The sequence below is a fragment of the Aquila chrysaetos genome, chromosome 5, assembly GCF_900496995.4.
Source record: "Aquila chrysaetos chrysaetos chromosome 5, bAquChr1.4, whole genome shotgun sequence".
Classification (NCBI taxonomy): Eukaryota; Metazoa; Chordata; class Aves; order Accipitriformes; family Accipitridae; genus Aquila; species Aquila chrysaetos.
The window spans coordinates 70,084,283-70,109,711 of NC_044008.1; the positions used below are offsets into that span (position 1 = coordinate 70,084,283).

At 37.9% G+C, this 25,429-nt stretch overlaps 1 protein-coding gene across 3 annotated transcripts in view; it reads right to left on the minus strand.

Annotated features, from left to right (window-relative positions):
• CA10 (carbonic anhydrase 10) overlaps nt 1–25,429 on the minus strand; it is a 213,025-nt gene that overhangs the window by 166,332 nt on the left and 21,264 nt on the right. For all 3 annotated transcript variants that reach the window (XM_030015108.2, XM_030015106.2, XM_030015107.2), the window contains one exon: nt 7,245–7,319. In XM_030015108.2, the coding sequence (XP_029870968.1) occupies nt 7,245–7,319 (75 nt within the window). The remainder of the gene's footprint in view (nt 1–7,244; nt 7,320–25,429) is intronic.

Here is a 25,429-nt window from a genome sequence, read left to right on the forward strand (position 1 = left end):
GACTACCCACCACTGGAACATTAAAGGTACATAGGCCACAAATAGAGGAAGGAAACTGATATGACTAGGCCTAACATAGGCTATCACAGCTTTTATAATGCAGTTGGGACAAGATAATGTGACTAACCTACTTACCCCATCAATCTCCCGGTTTTACTCCCTTTCCTCCTTTTTGTTCCTCCCTTTTATTCCCTTTAGAAAGGGAGTTTCTAAAAACCTCTTACTGCCCATCACTTTTGCATCTCTGGATAACACACCATTCAGAAAGGTGTAGCAGCAGTTTTTCTTCCTGGCTTGAGACTGACCATAGTTATTAATTCAGGAAACAGTCTCACAGAAAGCTTCTAGGGAGATTTCTAGGTAATTCAAAGCTAGCTAGAAACTAGGAACCAATTAGAAGAAAATCTCCTGTACGTATTGGGAAGCCATTGCTGAAGTTGGATGTAGCTAAAAACAATTTAGCATATTGCTAGTTAATGCAGCCATCCTTGTTTGCACCTTCTTCTAAGGGCTACTCACTGGCAACAGAAATGGCCCAGCTGAAATTACAGCAAACAGGGCTGTCCTATCAGCCAAAGTGGTTTATAGCTTTAAAGTTCATTTTGCACTTCTTACAGGATAGATGAGAGTTCAGGATTCAGGTTGGTTGGCAACCCCAGAGAAGTATCGCTATCAAAGCGTTTAAGACAAAGCCCTTAATCCTGCTTAATTACTAAGACAGATGAAAGACCATTGGATGACAGACAGAAGAATGAACACCTTGTGTATTCTCACTTGAACTTGCTAAGAATGTGTCCATTACTCAAGCAAGATGCCCCTACTGCACGTCCTAGAATATCATTAAATTGACACTTTTGTTCAGCAGCCACTTGTAGCATTTTCTTAAATGAACAAATAAATCCCATTTCTCACACATACATCTTCACAATGTCAACTTTGATCCTTCTACCACTGCTATGATTGCTATTGAAGGAGAACATTACAGATCACCACTCAGAGTATCTTCCATTATTTCTCCATCTATTCATGCAAGCAAGTAGAATCACATTTGTATTAAAATCAGGTAAATTCATAAAACAACTCTATTTATATTTGCTTAAAGCTTTGTATGATCAAAGTTCAGAGACATAGATTGAGATTGTTAAATACACTTCTTGCTATAAAGAAGCATGGCATGGTTCTCTCAGTTATATCACTGACTTGCCAAGGGACATTTCATCTCCCAGTAAAATGTTACTATCCACACAACAGGAGCATGGGAGGCTTTGTCAGGAAAATCCAACCCATGAAATCATTAATCTGGAAAACTCAGCTTTAATTCACACATAGTACCCATAAAACTCTTTTAATAAGACTAATTGTTAACTAAACCTGGAGACCAAGTTGTATCACATGGAATTGTACTTCCTTGTGAAGGTACATTACTATGTAGAACCATAACCAGATCCTAATATGCTAAATTCCACTTTTTTCCTATTGAAGTTCAGGGATAAATCAAACCTCACACCTCTAGGTGTGAGCCACTCTCTAACCAGCCTCTTTACACTTTTATGGAAGATTCAAAATTACAGATTCATTCTGATAGTCTCATTAAGTACGGCACTACTACTAATGTGAGAGTGTCTCAAAGTCAATGCTGTAATTTGGTTACAATTCATAGGAAGATGACCAACTGTTGCCATATTTGTATTAGAATTGAGGCCATCAAATGTCTCCCCTCAACAGTGTTCCTTTCTTCTTCCAAATTAAAAGTAGTCAACTCATCCGTTCCTTGCTATTTTAAAATAATGAATTGTATCAACAATTCATTGAAAAGTGAGACAATGGTTTTACATTTTAATTATATCTAACTCCCATGCAAAAATACAAAAAAATCTAGTTTCCTTTCCAGTTACATGATTTGTAAACAGTCCGTTTTTGCAGAATCACCAAAGGAAGTAAGAAACCAAGAAAATATTTGGTACAAAATATATTTCCTTCGAGCTATCTTTAACTGATAACCAAAGCTGAAATATTATACATACTAATCTAAGTTCGAATCAATAAGTGAATGATTTCCAGAATCTATGCTCTATCACCCTGAAGAAATGAAGTGTTCCAATATATTGCTTTCTAAAAGAAAAACTGCTATTATTGTTCCAATAAATAATTATATATGGCTGGTTAATTCTTCAGAGTCGGCACCAGACTGAATGATTTTGAAGAGTGTGTGCAGACTGTTTAAAACACTGCTGTAGCTCAGACAGCACCACTGTTTTCACTGACAAGCAAAATGCACCAGACTGGGAGTGATGCTGCAGCCTCCTGAAGTCCCAAAGTAAAACTACAAGAAATTTTATAGTTAGTACAAAAGTGAGCAATGCAGGAGTAGCAATTAGCAGGTTTATGTTTTGTATTATTCAGGCAGCCAAACTAAGCGATCACCAGTCTCAATGTATGAAATAGACCCCTATGTGATTGGAGGATGGCATAACACACAAGCTTTTCAGAAATTTTAAGATGTGTTTGGGTTTGAAGTTTCGTATCTCTCAGTTTCAGGCCATGGACAAATAGTTCATGGTTCTTACAGATGGATTCTGCCCATCAAAGGTTATTTTTGGACACGTAAATAAAGACATTTGTAGTTTAAAAGAAATCTTAAAGTTGTAATGAAAGAAATCTTAAAGCCCACACAGAAGAAACTAGGGACACTTGAACTGCCTGTGTGGGCCATAACAAAAGCACATGGTGATAGCAGGAAGTTTAAAATCAGGTTTTGGCACTCATGCCCAAGATTGTCAATTGCTTCCTTCTTTTTCCTTGTAAATCATTACCAAATTCATGCATTTCCTCCTTGGGGGGAGTTTCTCAGTGCTTCACAAACACTGCCCCAGTGTTCCTTTTGAGTCGGTGTAGCTTTGCCAGCTGGTCTATGTTGGGGCATAATCCCGTCAACATGATCCTTGCAAAAGGCAGGAGCAGCATTATCAATCTCTAGCAGTCTTTTCCCTTTTATAGTAAAATGAGTTGTGAAAGGACCTACGAACATGGGATTTCTCAGAATCTCCAGGAAGCAGGTAGCCTCTGATTTGGTGATCTGTAGCCAATAATGAATCACAGTGGATGTAGATCTTTATCTGGAATTAAAGTTGTTTTACAACCTTTATCATAAGGGAAGAGAGGAACATTATCTGCTCCTTCAGCAAAGTTCACTCATTATGTGGTAGAGATGGACTTCCTCCTCTTAGCTAAGATTAGCACTATCACCTTGTAAAGTAACTTTAGACTTGGTATAATTCAGTGAGGGTCATGAAAACAGTGTCTTCCCTGGGTGAGAAACACTTATGCCCTTGTATTAACGTGTAGTCCAAAATTTCAGTAACAGGATGGAGTTCTGGCAAGTGAATTCTGTGATCACAAATTAGATTTAACCACCTTTGTATTTTATGCTTACCAAAGCCCACTTTTATGATGCTATGAAAAAAACAGGAGCAGTATGAAGAGAATCAATACAATCAGACACACAAGAGTATCAAAGGTTATGCACATCTATTTAAAGTAAAAGAAATGGTACAGAATAGTTTGAAATATTATTGCCTTTGCCACCCTGAAAATGCTTGCACTACTTCAGTGACACAACATATTCATAGTCACAGCAAAACTCAGTCAAACAAAAGATATGAAAAAGATTATTTAAATGTGTTTTAACCCATCATGAACTACTTTGATATTCCATACCAGAAAAAGTTTATGTGGTGAAAGTATGTATTATTATAGATTATTTGATTATTATGCAAATCACTGTGCATAAAGAAAAGTATTCATTCTTCATCCTTGAACATTTTCTGAAATTTAATTTGGAACCTAATTTGCATTCAATTAACATTTTAAAGCACTACTTACTTTCTATTTTGTTTGGCTACATGATTTAAATCATAAAAGCAATTCTTTGCTTTTAGAAAAGGTGAGAGATGGGAGAGTGTTTTATGCATCAGTAGTATATACGCAGATCTAGCCATTGATGCACCTTCCTTCCTGCACTTGACAACTCTGCACCCTCATGTGCAAGGCTTGGCACTAAGAAAGACGTGAGCCACAGTTACTGTAGTGAGAGAACTTGTCAGTCACGATTGCTCTCTTCTCTGTTGAGCAGAGCAAGAAGGGAAGTCGGGAAAGAGAGTGTGATGGGTCTTGTACCTCATCTCTGCCTATATCCTCTCCTACATGTGAGATACACATCAGTGATTGTAAGCCACTGGTTTACAGTGGAAAAAAACTGTGTCCAGATGAACATATTATATTAGAAGGGGATTTAAAAGAATTTTTCTAAAAATCTGTCCCAGAATATAGGGAGTCTGGGATTTGGGGAATGTAGTGAAGTATGGTTTGATTTTAAGAACTACTCAAAGACAAATTTGCACAGGAACCACAGCATTTGTTAGGACTTGACTTAAATGCATCCAAAACAGATTATTAAGCAGAAAAACGTACAAATGGCATATTCTAACCTAGGCATATTGTGATACACTCCTAAATGCATTCTTACACAAGTATACATGAAAGAAGAAGTGATAGTTCAAAGAAAGACAGTGACTTTGCTTTGAAGTAGGCGAAAAGTATTCACACAGCCAAAGCTGTGACAGACAAACTCTAGCAAATCATCCTGGAGTGTTTTACAATGCTGTTACCCCCAATTAGTCATCTCTACACTTGTGGTTGCTCCCCTAAGCAGCTAAAGAGCTGTACTCATGTCAATCATATTAGCTTAGATGCCAGTTTTGAACTGCAGTGACAGAGTCTTGGACAAATATTCCTTTCTAATATCTTTCGGGGTGGTAACTTCCAGCCCTGGGACAGGACAAACAGCTGTGGAAAAGAAACATCTTAGCAGATGGCTATAGCTGTTGGCTTCAGTGCACATCAGTCAGCAACTTCAGCTATAGCTCAGACTGCCTTGCAGCTATCACCTCTCAGGTGCTAATTAGCATCTCATGTGAGATCTGATATGTGACTGCTAACGTTATGGATAAACTTAATATGCACTAACATATCCTTTGTGATGTGTCAGTGTGAGATCATAACCATAAAATGCATCCTTGAAATGCTTTAAATATGGTTTTCAAAGACTCCAAAATCTGGGTGCTGCTGAAAAAAATTAGTTGTTTGTTCTGTAAAAATTCATGGGATTTCTCTCTTCTGCTGAGGCTTAAAGGTTGCAGAGTTGAATTTGAAAGAAGCATGACAGTCTGCAAGAAAGGTGACCCCAAATTACCCTTGCTCTCTTCATGGCTGGTTCAGCGAGTTGTTCATAATTGTCCTTCTAGGCCAATTCTTGAGGATGTGTGTGAGGTTAGTCCAATATTCAACATGTAGGGGTAATATGGGGTTCTCTCAGAAAGGAGGTCTCTCTCCATACTAGTCTAAAAGGTCCTCCCTCTTGAAAGTTCGAGTCATGACTGTTTCCTCCCTAATCTTCTAAGGGTGTTCCCAAGTAGAAATTTCTCACACTATTACGACTAGAATACCACAAGCATTCCCTGATCACATAAGTTTCTTTAAATGCTGACAATTAAATTATTTTTCTCAATAACTTTAAGCTGAAATAATTAGAAGGTCTGTTTAGAAAATATATTTTTCATTCATCTTCTACTGGGCATCTACCTGGGTCATGCAAATCAGGAAAGCTGAAATTTCTTGAAAGCAGGTGATTATGTTCTCCAGGTTTCTTCCCTTGCTATCAACAATAGGAACTAAACATGCATAACAATACACTGCAGCATCTTTGACGGTCCAAACCAATCTCAAGTAAATCTGAAAAGCTACTTTATGCTACATCAATATGTAATTAAGCTCCAGGCTTGTAGATGTTGATTTTCATATGTGCTTTTCACAAGAATTTCAGTGCCAGGAACTTGTGGGTTGAAATACTTCATCTCATTTTCACTGCTATTCCTATCAAGATAATCAGCGTTTTGGGTATTTTGAATGACTGTCGGATTGTAACTGTTGTCACAACAGTGAAAATATCTGATGATAGATCAAATCTACAGATTCTTAGGAATAGCTCACACAACAGCCAAGTAATATTTTCTAGTACTTTGAGGAAATAAAAATCATGTAGCAATTTTCATGGTACATTCATGATAGAACTTGAAGCACTATTTTAGCTTATAATATATAGCTAATATACATGAATTAATGCATATTAATCTCAACTGTACTGAAAACACACTGAACAAAATAATCACTGAATGTTTCTGTGTATCCTGAATGAGGAAGGTACTGTCAAATCAGCTCCACAACTGAACAAAAAATGGAGGCTGCTAAAGTTTCCTGACTCCTCTTCTAAGTGGAAACATCTACTCAAACGGAACAGTGAAGACACAACAAAATAATTCTGTTTGAAAGAAAGAATAAAATAATTTAGAGAAAGGGAGCACAAAAAGACCAGGTGTTAAATGTAGGTCAAAAACAAAATAAAAAATTGTCAGTCTAAGAACTACTAGTGTCTCAGGCAGCTTGAATCCTGAAATGTATTACAGATCCACAGCTAAAAAGAACAAGCTAAGGCCTACTCAGACCACGCGATACTTAAGGAGTATATAGCAATACACATGTTTTGGAGGAGTTCTACCAATACTGACCAATGCCAGGCTATTGCTAGCCAGAATTTCACTTTTGCCTAACAAATTCAGCTGCTGTTGCTTATTTAGATCCCTTTAGATGCCTACTAATTATTTACCATTTACTAAATCTTACTGAAGCCAAGTTAGGATTTCATCTTTTTTCACTCACTGTTTCTTGTTTCCAAAACAAAAATCAGTGAAGCTTGCATGTTAGGTTCATGTTTCGATTAGGTTCCTTTCCTAATATACTCTTAAATTTGTAAAAATGGGATTATCTAGAAGTGCTGCATCACATAAGTAAGTTCAACCAGTTAACAATACTGCTTTTCAGTCCTCCCTTTCTCTTTTCTATACACAGAACACACACATTCACAAAGTAGCATCATAGTACTTTTACTGAGAGAAACCAGGAATATCATCAAAGCAATTTCTTTCTCAGAAAACAGCCACGGTCTTTGGACAATGTATTGACAAAAACCTTGCTATGCTTCACTATAATGTGATGCTGAGTACTTGTGTACTTCAAATCTTTGCGATGGATAAAAAAAATAAAACCAAAAAATCTCCCCCAAACCCAACGATATTAATTCCAGTGAAAAGAATATTTAATAAAAAGTAAGTTTTTTAAATTACACTTACCTGGAACAAAGCTTCCCTGGACCACCTCCTTATAAGCCCACCAGCCTTCATGGATTTTTGGTGAATTTTGTTGAGCTAGAAAGAAATAATCAAAGAAACCATAAAATTAAGGCAAGGCATAGGAGATATTTAATTATATAAGCTTTGGAAACTCTAAACAGCGTATCATCTTCTACAGAAGAGCCATTCCTCAAGTTCCCAAGTGATGTTTATTCAATTTATTGAATTATGGTATGCATCTGTATCTTAGAGGACCTTGTCCCTGTTTCTCATTCAGTAAAACATACTCAGCTTCTGAAGAACTGATCACAACTTAAAAATTCAGGTAGAAAATCAGGATCTGCAGCACTCTTGATGGTTTCTGTGCCACCCATAAATTCATTATGGGATAAAAATGCAGAGAAAAAGAGTGCGCTCATACACAGTAGCCAATATTTGAGTCCAAGTTGATGGACTGAAAAGCAGTTTCTCCCCTTCCTTTCCTAAGTTCTCCAACAATCTCTCACTTTGAATGGGAAGAAGTGACAGAATGAACGACAGGTAGTAGCTGTGTCTATAACTGCTTCTCCTCTCATCCCTCTGAGTTCCAAAACCAGAACAGAAATGCATAGCCCATAGCTTCCCAAATATTGGCTTATGCTATAATGTTGAGGCAGGAATAGAAATATTTTCTGCTATCTTCTCTGTCTGCAATATAGCACCTGCTACTTATTCCCCACCGCAGTCATCCCAGTAGCTAGGCAAGATACTTGCTTCTGTTACGCGTATGTGACATGCAACTCTATTACGGTTGCATTTGATTGCACAGTACAGTTACACGATGAAAGGTTTCTTTGACCAATACTCTGAAGGCTGTAACAATAAAAGTCTAAGGTTTGGATAAGGTTTGCCCCGATGAAGACTGTTGCTTAAATGACATCTCTAAATTCCTGAAAAGCTAAGAGCAGAAAGGCCTTGATCAATTATTTCGCTGCTTATAAGGTCATTATTTCTCTTTGTCGTGAAGGAAATCAGAACTGGAGCAAATTTTGTGGTCAAAACGTAACATGTCTGTTAATTGGAAATACTTTCAAGGGCATACAGACACACAGCAAGACAAACGTGCAGTTGATTTCCATAAGATAGCAGATCAGAGCTGATACGCAAATATGTTCTGCCTTCACTTGTATTTTGCTTGATATTTTCATATTTAGAGCAATTCTCACTGAGCTACAGAAAGCTCAGCTACCTTGTGTATCATTAACTTAAATTTGGGGTTGGTTCTGTTTTATAAGATACTTTCAATCTCTTGCACTAGGTCCAAGAATTTTTTAACATAAATATGCAGCTACAGAAGATGCTGGATTTACCAGCTTTCTGCTGCAGTTTCATTTCTAGATCACATATTATATACAAAAGACACAATTACCCTGGGAAAAGTTCCAGCAATGTAATAAAAATTGTTGTTGTCATTAAAAATTACAAAGAGGATGTGACATTCAGACTAAAAAGGATACAAGATGAGGACCATTACATACTGTTCTATCAGTTACAAAACAATATTTATGATTTAACTGACTGTAAATTGCAGAAACAAAAGTAAAGCTGAAGTTAATTAAACATACTGACAGAAGGACCAACACTCTGCTTTTCCAGAAATCCAGACACACTAGTGGAATGGGGTATGTGTGGATGCAAATTTCTCCTTGCAGTACGGATGCTCGTTCCGTTAGCTGAATGGTGACACGTTAAACTGAAAGGACTATTCCACTGTGCACACTTTACAGTTTGCAGATGACGTTATCTTCATTATTTTAGCTTTCATATCATTGCCTAGAGAACTCAAACTGTGTATGGCTTTGTTGTGCTGGACTGCACTATACAAACATTTGGAAAATGGCAAATCCCAACCCACAATCTAAATATCTGAGCAGCAAAATATCCATATCCAGTCTGAACTGCAATTTTTTGGATCTCAACACTGGTTTATGCAGGTTGCTTTTAGGCCTCTATGCTCTGCAACAGACGTCCTTAAAGATTTCAGGATGTCCTTAAAGATTTCAGCAAAAGGAGAGGATACTAATAAGTGAGTCCCAACAAAGCACAGCAATCATTCTTCTACTAAAAATTTCCCAGAAAATTACATTGCATTAAAGTGCACCTTGTAGTAATATACACACCTAAAGCTGGTTCAGCCAACCAGAGGCAGCTGCAATTTAAAAGTCGGTGAAAAAAGAACGTATGTAGATAGAGGCAAGTTAAGAAGACTTCAGGGAGGATGGGTATTTTCAAATGCAACTGCTTACTGTCAACATTCATAGAAACATGCACAATCGAAAAATGTATTGCTTTTGCCCACTCTGTGGCCAATCTAAATGATACATGCCAGGTTCAGAAGAAAAATACAATCCGTTATTCAGAATTTAAATTAAACCAAAATCACAAGATGCTGGCTCTGCAGCTCTGCTTCAGTGTGTTGCCCCAACACTTAGTAAAGGTAATTCGAAAAGGAATATCAGGAAAACTAAGATTTTTGTCATATTTTTTCAGATCTGCTGCATTAGTATAGAACAGAATGCATGAGATGAGCAAGCAAATTAGATTATCAAAGCTTTGTACTAAATAATTGGATGCCTGTGCAGTTGCTTCAGCTATCAGAGAAGAGCATGACCTGGCATCACTCTGCACATTCCACAGATATCAGATCCTTGCCTCTTCAATACACATGAAAATGAAACACATAAAAAGGAGTACAATAAGCAAAATAAGATGTTGTACCATAGACATATAAAATATCTAAGATAGGGCAAGAGCAATGCTGGGAGTACTGCTGACTTACAGAAAACTGAGGCCACTGAGGAAATCAAGAGGAAAGGCAGGTGGTTGTCGTGAGAGAGCAGCTAGGGACACAATCCCCAGTGCCATGCTCTTTCCTGAACCCTGAAACCTCACCGTTTTATACCAGTTCAGGCAAAATATCCTGCAAAATAGTGCAGAGAGTGACTGAACACAGATTTCCACTCTGCTGTGCATATAAAATCTAGCTTGATGCCAAAGATTTACTCTGATGGATCCTACAGGGACTTTGCTTAGAAAGGAAGAAGATTTATAAAGCTCTCATTTCTCTGAATGTAGAAGGAGGGGGTCTGTAAGGCCAGGGAGGAAAGTTTGTCTTCCAAAAACTTTTCCTAAACCATTACTCCAATCTACGTTACGCAAGTGGGCAAGAGGTCTTATTAAAGGAGAAAAAAGCTGTTCTCTATTTTTGAAACATAATCAGACCCATACCTGGATTAGTAATGGAACAAGGGAATACAAAATTAGAATGAACAGACATATGGACAATCCTTGCTGGGAATCCTATCTGGGACACTTACACCTGATGCACACACAACACAGGGTCTCTACAATTGGTGTATCAATGCCCATCTGACAGAATGGCATTGTGCCTGGGTAAACAGGTTCAACCTTATGGCTCAGGAATTGTTGCCAAGGAAAAGGATTCTTCATATGTGCCACCTCATGACACTGAAAATAGCAAAATTCTCTCAGCATCCTTATTTCAGTTAAAGTAAAACAATTATACATCTCATTGCAATTCTTCCACTTGAGGACCATAAAAAGGGACATGTGTGCTTACTGTGTGGATTCTGATACTCCTATGTTCCTACCAGAACACTGCAGCTCCTCCATGGCAGCTCCTTTTTTTGGCATGACCTGTCACATAAGATACTGAGGAGACAAAAGGTCTAGAAAGCAATTCTGTAAATCCCTAAAGAGGGTTAAATATCTAAAAAAAAAAAAATTTGTTTCTGATACCTCAGAGATTTCTGCTTTTACCACTAAAACCAAGAGTATGCCTTTTGCTTCCAAGAAACATTGTTGCTTCTGCAAGGCATCAAAATAAACAGGCCCATCTGTACAGACACTTTGCTGTTAGGAACAGATTACCTGCACAAGTAGCTCTGCAACAGCAATTTTTAGCATCAGCACTGTATTCTGCCATTAGTAGGGACAGTCCAAAATGCCACGTTTGTCCAAAGTGCTAGAGGATATTGAATGACCTCCATTTGCTACAGCATTCTCTCCCTCGGTACTGAAATCACTAGTATCTGAGATTAGTAGCTCTGCTGATATAACACCATTATGTCAGATCCCTTTCAATGCAGCTGCTGTAGAAGAGACAGGATATTTATTTGGAGCTGATATGACACGTGTTGCTTTCATTTTGTCAGATTATTGTAGGTATGTCTCATTGTGGAGCATAAAATTACAGGCTAAGTTCTGCAAGATGTTGTGCATTTTTGTTTCCTAGCGACTTCCACGTATAGGGAAACAGCATTGTACAGGATCATAAAAATGTACAGTAAATGCAAAGAGCAAAAGATGCCAATGCCCCATAAAGTCAGCAGTTAACTATATCTAGCTTAGAGGTTAAAACGAGTAGGCTTATGTTTCAAAGAGAAGCTGTTGTTCAGGCAGTAAAACTATTTTAAAACCATCAGATAACATTGTATCAGATACCAGGTACCATGATGCAGATGCTGAAATATCTGCATGCAATTTGCAGCGCAAAGAGGTCTTCATCTTGTTGGAATGCTAATGCTGGCATAATATAAAATGCTGTAATTAATACAAAATACCCATCAGTAAATATGCTTATTTGCAAGACATAAAAAAGTCATTCTACAATTAATTACTTTCTATACTTAAATAAAAGATAGAAAGGCTACTATCCGATGCCATCATTTATGTCATTCACATCTGAGCATAAGCCAAAAGCAGAATCCTGCCAGATCAGAATTCTCCATTCACTTTACTGCCATTTCACACAGACGAAAAATGCTAGACCGTGGAGAATCAGGCTCACAGCAGTTCGGGAAAAAATCTTTTTTCATCTGAGTTTTATTGATCTGAGGTCTTCTGATTGCTATATTAATCACTCTGCATGCTTATCCCTACTTAACTTACATCCTAAGAGTCTTGCTTGTGATAACCTGGCTAGTATTGCCCTGGCATTAAATACATGATAACGTTTTTATCACTGTTACCCCTTCTGCATAGTTATGAGATTAAAAAGAAAGCCAGCTGCAACTATGAGCCATTAGTTTCATAATGAACTTAGTGCAAGGCATTAATTCATTGCTAATACTTTGATACGAAACTCACAGAAAAATGGCATAGTGTCTACTACAAGAAAAATAAATCCTCAAATCTGCTATTACAATGGTAAACGCTGAAAATGAAAGATATAAGGTATTACATGCTGGTGCAATCTTTACTTATATCCACCCTTTGTCCCCCACAGACTATTGGCTATATAGGCCTTATCCTGGTTCTCTCCTAGCTAGCATAAGCTATTGCTTAGCTATGTAATACTATTTGATTTTCCATTCAGAGTTCCATAGTTCACTCTGAGTAGCTTCATCACTCTCAAGGTATCTTCTTCAGTCATTGACAAATAATCCAAGATGGCTGCGCCTTATGGCAGAAATTAAAATTAAAAGAATTTTCCCCTAGTGTTTCAGAAGATCATGTGTTCTAACAGAAAATTAGCCCTACAGAGAACAGTGCAGGAAAAAAAAAAAAAGCTCTAAGAAAAAGTTTAATCTTTTTTGCTAAAATCCATTTCCAGAATCTTACGTAATGTATATACTTTGTAATTATTTTAAATAGTTTTAATTACTACATTTTATATGGATATTTTCCACACTGTTAAACCCAAGGATGGGTTGCATAAACTTTGGAGGGAACACAGACTTACTCAACCTAAAAAATCAGTTTCAACATCTTCAGTCATGCAAGTACCAGCTTTTGGCTCGCACCAACAAATGCCTCTTAAAGCAAATGGAATACACATGTATAAAGTGGACCTGACAGCAGGGGAACTAAGCAGATGCAATTAGCTGAAGATTCAGCCCTCTATAATTAACATTTGGTTTGTTTAAAACAAGTCTGTACATAATTGCAGCTATTATTTAAGATGTTTTTATGCAGCCTTTTTATATTAAAAGAACCTAACAACACACACTTCAGGCACTACATAAAGCATCATTTATAAGTGAATAGTTACAGGACAAGAAAGGTTAGCCAGCTTATGAATACTACAGCCTACATTGTATGCATCACCATACGATGAGGGAGGAAAAAAGAAAACAAAGGATTATAACGGGATCAATAAATAAAATGCTTTCATCAGCTACACCAGATTTCTTTTTTTTTTTTTTTTGGATAATGATTTGCTCACAAAACATGCAAATGCTCTTTCATTAAGTTAATACTTTCCAATTCCATAAATCCTTCTTCCACCATCCCCATGTGTAAAAGCTCCCACTGTTGCTGTGAATTCCAAACAGTATTCAACACAAGCAAAATGGACGTGACCTGTTTTTATCACATCCGGGGGCAAAAGTAAGGCACTATCATGGGAAATCTGCTACGGCACAGACTTGACTATTCTGTGTATTTTCTGTTTATTGTAATTTTGTCTTCTGATAAGATTCCAATTAAAAACCTAGGCCAAAGGGTGAGATTTCATACAAGTAGACTCATATGTATGCAGGTAGTAGTGACAATGTGGCATAACATTACAACATAGCTAACTGCTGCATCTACTGTCCCTATGTAGTTGGCTTTTGATGAGAGTCATCGAGTGTCCAGAGTCACTAGATACTGCTTGAAGAACCATAAACTAAGATGTTTAGAAGTACTTAAGCCCATATTAGGATGCACATTCTGCTTACAGCACTCTCTCACCAGAACTCTGCAAGACTTTGGTAGTATCTAGCAATAGCTCAGATTGCAGGAAGTAAAAAGTGTGTGTAAGGCTCAGCTCTATTCAGCAGAGAGAAGGACCTTGGGCAGATATTATTCTCATCCCTTCCAGTCAAACTTATTTGTGAACCTTTCCACTAAAGAATTTCAAATCTTAAAAGGCAAGGAAAGGGGAAAAGGCAAGGGATAGCCAGTCACTATAGGCCACTGCACAGAACTGGCAGGCAAGACTCCTGCACATCATTTCTTCCTCTGCTATTGATCTTGCAGATGACTGTGCACTTTCATTTATCTACCTGTAAAAACAGGCTTGTAATATCAGTTATCATCCCACTGTTCAAGAAAGGGTAGAAATATAATTAGTTAACAAACTCCTTGCTTTCTGACCTCTGAATACTATCAAAACAGTTTAAATAAGCTTATGTGTAAGCAGGAATCATTCCCAATAATGTCTATGAAGAACATGAGATGAACATGCTAGGTAACTGCATGCTATATCACACTGTTAAAGGAAGCTGTATAAATATATGGGTTTGGGTTGTGGGTCCCAACTTGTAATAGGCACTTTTACATAAAGCATATATGCCCAATCATGCAACTGTTATTTAAGTTCTAATATAAATGAACAAAACCACGGGTTGTATCTAAAGCTTTTAGTCAGAAAAAGTTAAAACCATTTTGCCTCACTCTTCCCCGAGCATCTAAGTACACCAATGTAAATGATGGATTGCACTGCAGGGTGAATTACTTTGTCACTGCACCCAATTTAACATGAAAACTCTGTATACTGTTCCTAATTCAATTTGTAGAACATCAAACATCCCTATAAAGCTGCTGTCCTTTTAATGTGACTAACATACATGTACAAGAGTTAGACCACATAATGTAAAAGATAGTATGTTCGCCCTCTCCAAGCATTTTTTGGCTAACATGACTGGAATACTAAGGCAGTGTTACACTTAATGTTATTTGCTTCAGTTTTCAAAATAATACTTTTTTCGTAATTTCTTCTTCAGCAAAATTTCATTTCTGAAACAATTGACAGGGAACTTCTGTATAGCTCTTTACGCTGTCTGGGAAAGCTGAGCAGCTTTCTTTGATATGAAAGAATGCTGAAGGTTCTACCTACTAATTACTATCAACTAGGGATGCTAGCCTCTGCTTCCTCAGACCCCACACATATCTATGGGATTCACATTACTTTTGAATGAGGTATAGTTCTTCTCCTTCTCTGGCACGAGTCAAAATTGCATCAGAGCCGAACTACTGCAAGAAATCAAAGCAATTAAATTAATGCAGGAGAAAAATACATAGCTGTATTGCAGCAATTAGAACATAATACTGATTGCAAGCAGTGTGAGAAATTCAAAGGGTAATGCCAGAGACCCAGCACCTTTCATGTCAGTCATTGATGGCATGCTTAGGGTTTCATGAGTCCTAAACCACATGAATACAATTTGGCTATCTCAATGTTTTCCAGAGTCTCTGATAGGAGTATCAGCATACACAATAGCCTACTCTGTGTTGTGTTAGATGGGGTAGTTCCTCTCCAATGAGTTGTTTAATCATGTCTAGATATAAAGTCTGAAGAGCTCTATAAATTAATGCAGTAAGAAGCAGCAAGATATCTTGTGATATTAACTTCAGAATAGCTCTTACTTTTCATCACACTGCATGCCCTCCACTTCCATTAATTTCAATGCGGTTTGGGGACACTCAGCAACTTCAAAGAAATGGCCTCAATATCCTTGAGCCTTTAAAGTTCAATACATTATTAATACTAAATTAATAGGGCTTCCTTTAGAAGGAAACCACTAAGTTCCTTCCTCAGAAGCACATATGATATTGACGTCTCATCGGGTTTCTGACCCTAGTTGTTCCCTGTACTCTCTAAACAGAAAGTTACCAATCAGTAACAGTACAAACAGTTGGGGACTGTCCTGTTGGCTGCCACAGGCAGATCTTTTTTTCTTTTCCCAAATCTTTGGCTCTAGGAAAGAGAAATTATTTCTTCAGCAGCCTTCCCATGAGAGAGCTGTGCCCAGAATTTAAGTATTCATCACTGCTTAGGCAAACTCAAGGGGAAAAAATAAAGGTCTTCCAATTAACCTCAAGACTAATGGCACGGCATCAATATTATGTGCTTGATCCTACAAAATACACAGCAGCCTCAAATCCCACGGAATTCTACAGCACACAAAAACTTGCGGTCTAGAACATGATACGGAAACGTGCTAAAGAGCTACATCATATGCAGAGAATGCATAATGCTTAAGCAATACCACTGTGAGCATTTTGCACAATCTTAACAAAGGGACATACCTGAAAAAGAGGGAAGAATGCTGCCTTCAATCTCCCTTGAAAACTCAGCAGAACTATGAATGGCAAACTGTAGGTCTTGCACATACATTACTCTAACTTCAGTCAACACAAAATGATGCACATTCCTGAGACAGGAAGCGTCATTTTCTCCTGGCTAACATAGCTACATATAACCAAAAACAATCACAACAAACAACAGAAAGTCATTCAAAAGCTAATGGCAAAGGGGAGGCAAAATTATCTTGATTATACTGAATTAGATTCAGAGACCTAGATTTCCAGTCATCCTGGGGTTGACAGTCAGGGCACTAATCCAGATCATCTCATAGCTCACTGGACTACCTAAATCCTCAGCACTTAAACCTTATGTCCTGGCGCTTTCTGAGATCACGAAGTCAAAAAATGTTTTTCTGGCCATATAATAACAGCTTTGCTCAAGATCAAGATTTGATCAAGAAGAAATCTCATGTCAGAGGATAAGCCAAGATATGGATCCATTTCAGGCAGTCACATCATGACAGAAAATTGACCCATCATAATGTGGCTTTACTGCAATTGCTCTTCACCGTCACCACTGCAGTCTACCAGTTTCTTAGCAGTAGCTCGTTCTTGGTTACTAGACATTTCTTAACAGAACTGGGAAAAAAACCCACAACTTTGTAGCTAATTTTTCTGAATTGGTGACAGCCTTTCTTCCAGTATGTAGCAGTACTTTCAGCGGTGTTAACAAGATTGTGATGTGTTTTTCAACATAAAGCATTGTTTCAGACTAAAGCAGATCTTGACTTGCTCAAAATAATGTTTCTACATCATGCAGATTTTCAAAAGAGCCCAGTTTATGCATATTCCCATTACTATACATGGCAAGTATAGAAGAATCTTAAATAGCAATGAACTCATTAAATTCCCTTTAAACTGCCAAAAAGGGTTAGGATCATCAGGTTTGTTTCTGTGTGCTACCAAAAAATGAGATGCCATGGGCTATCAAAAATTCCAAGGTCCATGTTAACAACACAGGGTTTTTATGTATGTTTCCCTCACATTCCTGGAAAAACTGTGGAAAATAAGTATATTTCTGCAGGCAAGAAAAAGGACTAAAGAAGGATATTTGCTTCTGAGATAGCTGGGACAAGTTAGAGCAACTTCCAACAAGAAATGATTCTTGGAGTCCCCAAAAAGCAGAGACTCCGACCCTGCATCATAAAGAGCTATCCAAGGTTGCGAAGTGCCTTAATACTTACCCATTACGTCATTAATGAACCCCAAATCATGTAATAAAACAGTGCACAGCTCAGAATCCCATTATTACTAAACTGGCCACAAGACAAATATGAAGATTGTGTATCACCAGCATTAACTAACTTTGCATAAATTTAATTTACAACACAAGAGGCAGCTTAGGAAAGTAGAGAAGAAAATAAAGTAGTCTTATCGACACATCAATCCACTTACGTCCCTGTAACCCAAATGATGAAGAGTCAAGCTTTATGAATAAAACAGAGTACATATATTTCCTACTACCTGTTTACCCTAAGTAACCATCAATGTTAAGGTGAAAGGTTATGCAACCCTGGAAAAAGTGAAGAAAAGCAGCTTTTTTTCAGACTTCTAAAATCACAGATGGGAAACAATTGCAGAAAAGTTGAACTGCAGTGGAGGAACTGAGGAGCAGCAAGAGGGAAAAATCATTCTAGTCAGATCAGCTGCCAGGATAAGATGATACAGATAAGAAAGAACATGTCTTACTCATCTCAGTTGCCAGCCATGTATTATATCAACATTCCTACTTACTACTTAGATATTACAGGGATGACAGTAATATAAATACCTGAATGTAGAGCTTTTACTGGTTTATTTTGGACTATTTTCAAGACATCCCTAAAAATTTTACTGATTTGGAAGCATTGTTTATTTATCCCACTTGCCAGGTGAACATGGGGAAGAACCTTTTTTTTTTTCACTTTGTCATGCTCCCAGTCTTGACAAGAGACATATCACTCTCCATGCTTCCCCCACCATTTTTGCTTCCCTGCAGTTCTGTGGAATATCCCTCAGAGATTACTTCTATCATCCATCTGTCCATAGTTATGTTTACGCACTGATCCTGGAAGAAGTCATACCCTTCCCCCTCTCTGGACCGATTCCTGAGACAGCAGTGTTATCCTGGCACTCTGCTGCTATTCTGTTATTCCTATTCCAACCAACAATATTCTTGGCTAGAAATGATGCAGCTCTGTCTACCTTGGGTGACTGTAGCAAGCGGCTTATCCTTCTGAACCCTGCTAAATTTCTTGGCTTCTTGGTCCTTGCAAAGGTGTCCCCTATTCATCCTTCTCAGCCACTTCTTTAGCCATTAGTCAAAAGCAGTGATACGGATATGCTTCTTTCCTCTCTCTCATTCAGTTTTGAGGTTCAGATGGAAGATATTTCACACTGGCTGTGATGCATGTACCTGCTTCATTTTGCTGTTCTAGAATTTTAATCACTTTCTAAATTATTGATGCAGAAATCCCAGGTAGAAAAAAAATCACCTTCATTTGGGTATCTGTTGTTCATAGCTTGCTCTCCCTGTCTTTTGAGAGATGAGACTTTGGACACAGATAAAAGAAAAATTAAAAAAACACCAAAGGTAAGAATTTAAAAAATGTATTTAGTTCAGGGGAACTGTATGGAGAAATATGCCACTGCAAAGATTTCATCAGGGATTTCCTAGCTTTCCTTCTTTTCATCTGTCAAGTCAAAATCCACAGAAGTTTCAGACAGTCTTTTATTCTTGCCTGTAGCAAGAGGAAAGAATTTTTTTTTTAGTGAGGGCAAAACCAACTCAGGACTAGAAATGGAAGTTGTAGATTTTAAATGTATATGTTTCCCTTCTTATCAGCCTGGCATATCTAAAGCAGAGATGCCTGGTAGTTTCCAGTGTCCTTTGAAAACCAGAGAGCATTGCACCTGTTACTCAACCTTCATCAATATTTTATTTGTATTTACCTCTATTCTAAAGAATTCTAAAGATCTACTTCTCTTCTAACCCTTTTTATTGTTCAGTGTTCCATCTTTGGCCAAGACATTGACTGAAAAAATAAAAGAAATCCTAGGAGCTGTGACAGCCCTGCCTCCTGCACACTCTATGGGGCAGAACTTCTGCAGACAAGCTGCAGATAGGCTCATTCTAGTAGCTTAGCCATAAAGACTAGCTGCCTACCAACTATCATGTGAACTACTGAATATGACAGCAGTACAGAAAAACCTGTCCATCAGTAATACTCATTGCCTACATCACTTAATTTATAAAAATGCTAAACAGTTGTCCATCTATTGATATGTATAGATATTCAACTTAAAAAATGCAACCACAGTGCAATAGTACAAAGTAATACACTCCAACAGCAGTAAGTCCAAGAGCCCCCGTACACCACCTTTCAAAATATCAGAAACGGAGGAAAACGTCCTTGAATTCAAACCAGTTCAGGGAAGCTTTGTTTCTTTCAGTTAAGATTCTTATTGTATTCAATTTTTATCAGTGAATGCCTCAAAGAACGATTCAGGATAACTCTGGCAAATTCACTGCTGTGCAGCTGCCTGAAGAACAAACTACATACCCTGGAGACACAGACATCCCATACCTGATTATCCACAAATAAGTGCCTGCTGAGTCTTCCACATATGCTGAGCACTGTAGATGGGAAGAGAGAACAGTGGGATACGCAGACCTACAGATCTATTCCATAAACATAGCACCTAACAAAAATCATGTCCTTGTGTCCTGTACCTGCCTCCTTCCCTGTATTTCAGCCTTCGCCACTTAAGCATTTTGATTTATGTATGCAGAAAGGGTTGCAGGTGCAGATGAAAAAGGCATGGCCAACCATACTGCCTCCTTCAAAGTATGTGCAGTCCTGAAAGGAAATTATCAACCACATTCTGCTGGCAACTGACTTGTCATTTCCTTTACTATGATTTGCCTGAAGTCACACATGGCATATATATCCAAGCAGATACGGACTGCTCTGTCTCTCAGCAGGTCATACTAGCTACAGTACACAGTAGCAGGATAACTTGGCTCTACGGCAGCAGGATCAGATCTGGTTTGTGTCTGGGTGGTGAGGAGCACAAGTAGATAAGGAGTGGGTGGAAAGGCATGCAGGAGACAGTGACGACACTGATGGGAGAAGTCAGACTTGTAGGATCTAAGTTTCTTCCAGCCCTTTGATCTTCCCACTGAAAGATACTGAATTTTATGCATAACATCTCAGCTACTCTATAAACTCTTAAGTCCACTTGAAATAACCTCCCAAATGTTAAGCAAACTAGTCAAGAGACTAGCAGCTTTTTAAAAAATATTTGGAATACTGAAATTAATCTAAAGCAAACAAACTTTTGTTTGTGTCTGAAAAAAATGAAGACCATTTGAAATTAGTCTCATAGACACTAAAATTGTCAGTAGTAGCCAGGAGAAACTGACCAAATTCTGCACATTTTAGTTCTCCCCTTCGCATAAATGCCTGCCTAGCTGTTCATGAAACTCTACACTAACCACCAGGGAAACCCAGTGAGGACTGATGAATAATGCACACAAATCAAAGTCCATTCTGTCTGGCTGGGTGACCATAAAATTATGCAATGAACAACACTACTGACTCTGTACATTTGATTTTGAGCCCTGTTAGACAGATGCTTAGGGTCAAAATTGGATGACGAAACTGAATGCATGGAAAGGATCTTACACCAGGGTCCTTTATCCAGCTTTCAACTTCATACCAGGCCAGGTTCACTGCAACTGGCATGCTACAATGCCAGGTTTTCACTCAGCTATACAGGAAACTAAGCTCAGTACCAGAAGATGCCAACTTATTTTACATTACTCAAACTGATCCCCACCCTTCCACACATGCCTGGACTTGATCCAGCCACATACCTAAAAGGAATCATGTGTTTTCTTAAATCCTTATGGTACTGTGTATGTGACATCTGTTTGTTTTTTCCCCAACACAACTTTGTGCAGCAATATGTTGATAAGACTGCTCTTATTTATTTTTTTGTACTTTTTGCAGCACCAAAAAGTTGTAGAGGTCATATGCTAGAATAAGTACAAAATACAGAAGATCATCTCTATTGAAGAACTGGAGAGACCCCATTATTTAGCTGGAGAACAAACAGTTTAACCATGGCTGCACCTGCTTCAAACTGTTCTACTGACCTTCAGACCTTAGGTCAAATCCTTTCTGTATGCATCCCTATTTTGCAATGTTTGACCATGTCCTGCCTTTACCTCCTGGTTCTCAAATTCATGCATGTTTATGGTCTTCTTACTGGTACATCACCATACATAAGGAGGCTGAGTCTATAACTCTTAGCAATGCAAGCAGTCCATGTAACTCAAAGAGTTTGCTTGTATGAGTGAAGATGAGTAAGATTTAACAAGACTGACAGAACTCTGCAGAACACAACATTTTGATAAACGCTGCTCTCATAGCAGCTTATGGTAGGCACGTTCTAAAACATTTAAACTGATAGGAATTATTCTGATGACTTCAAATATGCACTGAATATGGTTCCAGAACAAACACAAGTTTTTTTGCAACCCATCTGTATCTCAGTCTTTCTTTGTGAGCAAGGATTTCTTTAACTGTGATTTCCCCGACTGCAATCCAAGGTAGATATTAAGAATGTGGCACTGGACTTGTACTATTGCTACACAGATCAGCTGGTTAGATATGGGGCTATGCCATCAGTAGGTTCACCCAATGGTGATAATATTTACTTTACAAACAGTTGCAGTTTCTTTTCATTATTTTCTGCCATTAGAAAGCAGCCTGAGTGTGGGAGATGTCAGGACAGTAAACAAACAACAATCTCTGATACTAAGGAAGTAAGTAAGGTCTGTTTCCCCCCCAAAAAAACCAGAAGACTACTCAAACAAAAATAATCAATTTTGGGTTCATGCTTTCTTAAAATATGCTTTTCTTCAAAGACAATCCAATAACTCTCAATACTTACCCTAGCAGTTGTAGGGCAATATTTATTCTAACAGTCTTTGTAGGGATAACAGCAGACTGGATTTGAGTTGAAAGGAGATCTAGACCCTTCCCTCTCCCCTACCGCAGAAATAGCTGATAGTAAAATAACAAATTTTCTCCTTTGGGTGGTATTTAATTCATAGAATTGCAAAATTTTTTGGTGAATTTGGCATAAGTAAAATGACACTTCAGCACGATTGGCATTTAGAAAACTATATCTTTACCACATAAGGACATCAACATTTTCTTTCCTTTAATTTTTTTAGTAGCTACTCTACATCAAAGAGTAAAAAAAACATATAAGGTTTTGTGGACCATCAAGCTACATTACTGAGTATTAAAACAAACAAAAACCCAAAAGACTAGGCATTCCATTGTGGAAATTAGGTTAATAACCTAAAAGTGATCACTAATTACTTTTCATCATACATCTTTAAATAATTTTCAGTACACAATTATAGACTTGTCACAGATCAGAGGCTAAGTACACATTAAAATGTTAGGTATTAACCATTCTGTTGCTATTAAACACAGCGGTAATCCACAGATAACACTACTGTAATTTGAGTAAGTGTCAAGGTGATCCAGAAGCTTAGCAAATTTTAACTGTCTCAAAAAGCACAACAATCCTGAAATCCTGTCACCTCCAATCTCAAGTGCCAATCTTTCTCTTCTCCCCTGAACAACTTTTCATTCCACCCAGGTTTAAAAAAAAATAACAAAGAATTGCTAAAGACAGACTAACTAAGGAAAATATTAAACCCTAAACTCCAAATGCCTGCTTAACCAATAGCATGACTTTCCTTCCATCTGCATTCAGCCACATTCTTGAATTTAGTGTGGCATCATGTGCACAAGTCCTGTGGTGAAAGGGGTTGACAGTACTAAGTGACAAGAGGGACATACACTGGCCTATTTCCTTAGGACAATTATCACTCTGAACAGGCATTTCATATTAAAGCTGCTGCTTCATCATCTAACACCCCCTACCCTTCTCCCTGGCACTGCTTCCCAAAGAAGTCAAAGTCTTGTTTGCAAACCCAGAGGTTCCATCAATTCACGTGAAGTCAGTCAATAGAACTAGTACAGTACTAGTCAGGTTAGTGTCACAATTGTAAACACAATTTCAACCACAAATTGACATAAATGAGGTCAGAATCCACTTAAAATGCTAACACAGACATTTGCATTGTGTTTAACTAATGTAATATAAAACTGGCATCATTTATACTATTTCAACTTTGAGTATCAACTAGCTGTGAGCTGCCCTGCCTCACATAAATCGGCATTAAGAACAATACAAGATTTGGACCTGGAAGCCTCAAGACCCTCAAGGCAGCTTTTTCACTGCTTTGTAGTTTGTCTGGGCAATTATCTCCGTGAAATGCAGTGCAAAGCCCTACTACTCTGATTTGGCAGTGAGCTATGAGTCAACAGTCTTTGACCTACCCAAAGAGGCTTCTACACACTGAGCTGCAGCATCTCTTTATTTCTGTATAACGGTTAGTGGAAAACATTTTGAGATATTTGAGTAAAAGGTACTATAGAAATAGAAAGTACTGTTAAAGTAAATTACATTTCTCCAGGCTTTGAATTAAGAACCACAGTCACTCCTAATGGATTAAAACATGACATGTTTTACTTACCTCCTACACATGCTTGTATCCTTTTATAAAAGGCTAATACAGAAATTCTTTAATAGCCTTCCATGCATTAGAAGAGCTAGATGGTCTATGATCATCAATACACAGATTAAGAAGCACTTTAGGGGCTGGATGAAGCCAGCCACCTCATTACATATGGCCCACAGTCACATTAGCGTTATCCTACAGTAACATGACAAAAACAAGATTAATTTTAATGTTTGCTTTTTCCCCTCAAAAAGGTATCAAAAAGACCTGTCTAGACTTTAGGAAGCAGAAGGTTTCCAAACTTAAGTCTAAGCCACAGTAGACAAGAGGACTGCTGTCATTACAAAGCTATGATATCTCTGGGCATTGCTTCCTTCTGTACAGATAGGAAAAGCTGTCTTTTTAAGGGTCTGATCTTCTTTATCCTCCAGTGCAGCCTGGCCAAATTGCACAATGACTTCAACAGAACATGATCTGAACCCAGACCTGCACCTAACAATTATGTAAGAACCTAATGGTTGTTAGGTTAGATGAGTTAATAGAAATTCAGGTGGGGCCAACACTCGGAAGTAGAAAGCTGAGTAAAAGGAGGGGACTGGTTTTGCTTTATGCTTTCCTTAAGATAACTATTTGAGTATTTTTTTTTCCTCAACCTAACACCTGGGACCAAGATAGAGAGAAAGGGCTGCTGCTTAGACCCTGAGAGCAGAAGAAAACCCTCAAAGGCTCATTAACTGAAGTGAACCAGGCAGTGCCATGAAAGGCCACATCAGCCAGTCTTCCTAGGACTCCAGAGTAAAAGTATCATGGATTTTTAGCACACGATTCAACCACCCAAAAAGTTTGATTCCTGAGCATTCCTGAAGAGTTGGTGTCCCTTTTCTACAAATGTGGAAATGAATGCCAAAGATTTTGTCTACCTTTTATTAGCCAATTTGTAGCCCCAGTGTACAATTTTTACAGTACTTAGACTTGCAGGGTATTTGATACATACAAAACATTCCTCCCATTGACCTGTTTTAGCTGTAGCTGCTCAGCACTTATGCAAATCAGGCCTCAGGGGAAACAAGAAACATACAATTAGTGACCACCCTTGAAAAGTTTGATTAAAGTGTGTTGCCAAGCAACACAAATTGTGGCAGAGACAGTGATAAAATTCTATTCTCTATAGAGGAGCCTTACATGCCTTTGTGACTATCTTTTCCTCTTCCTGCAATCCCCTCTTTTATCCACTGTGTCCCACAACCTCTGCAATAAAATGAGTGTGTGCTAAATTAGTGTCTTTTCCCACACAACCCTTGCACAGGCAATCATATTTCTGGTATTTCTAAAGTGTTAAGATAACTTTAGCTTGTGAGCGCATAGGAATTCCTCACTTGCCTCTCCCCTACTCTTATTTTTTAATAAAGCTAAAAAAATTTCTACCAAATGGCACAATTCTTGTATCTACCAAAGTGATTAC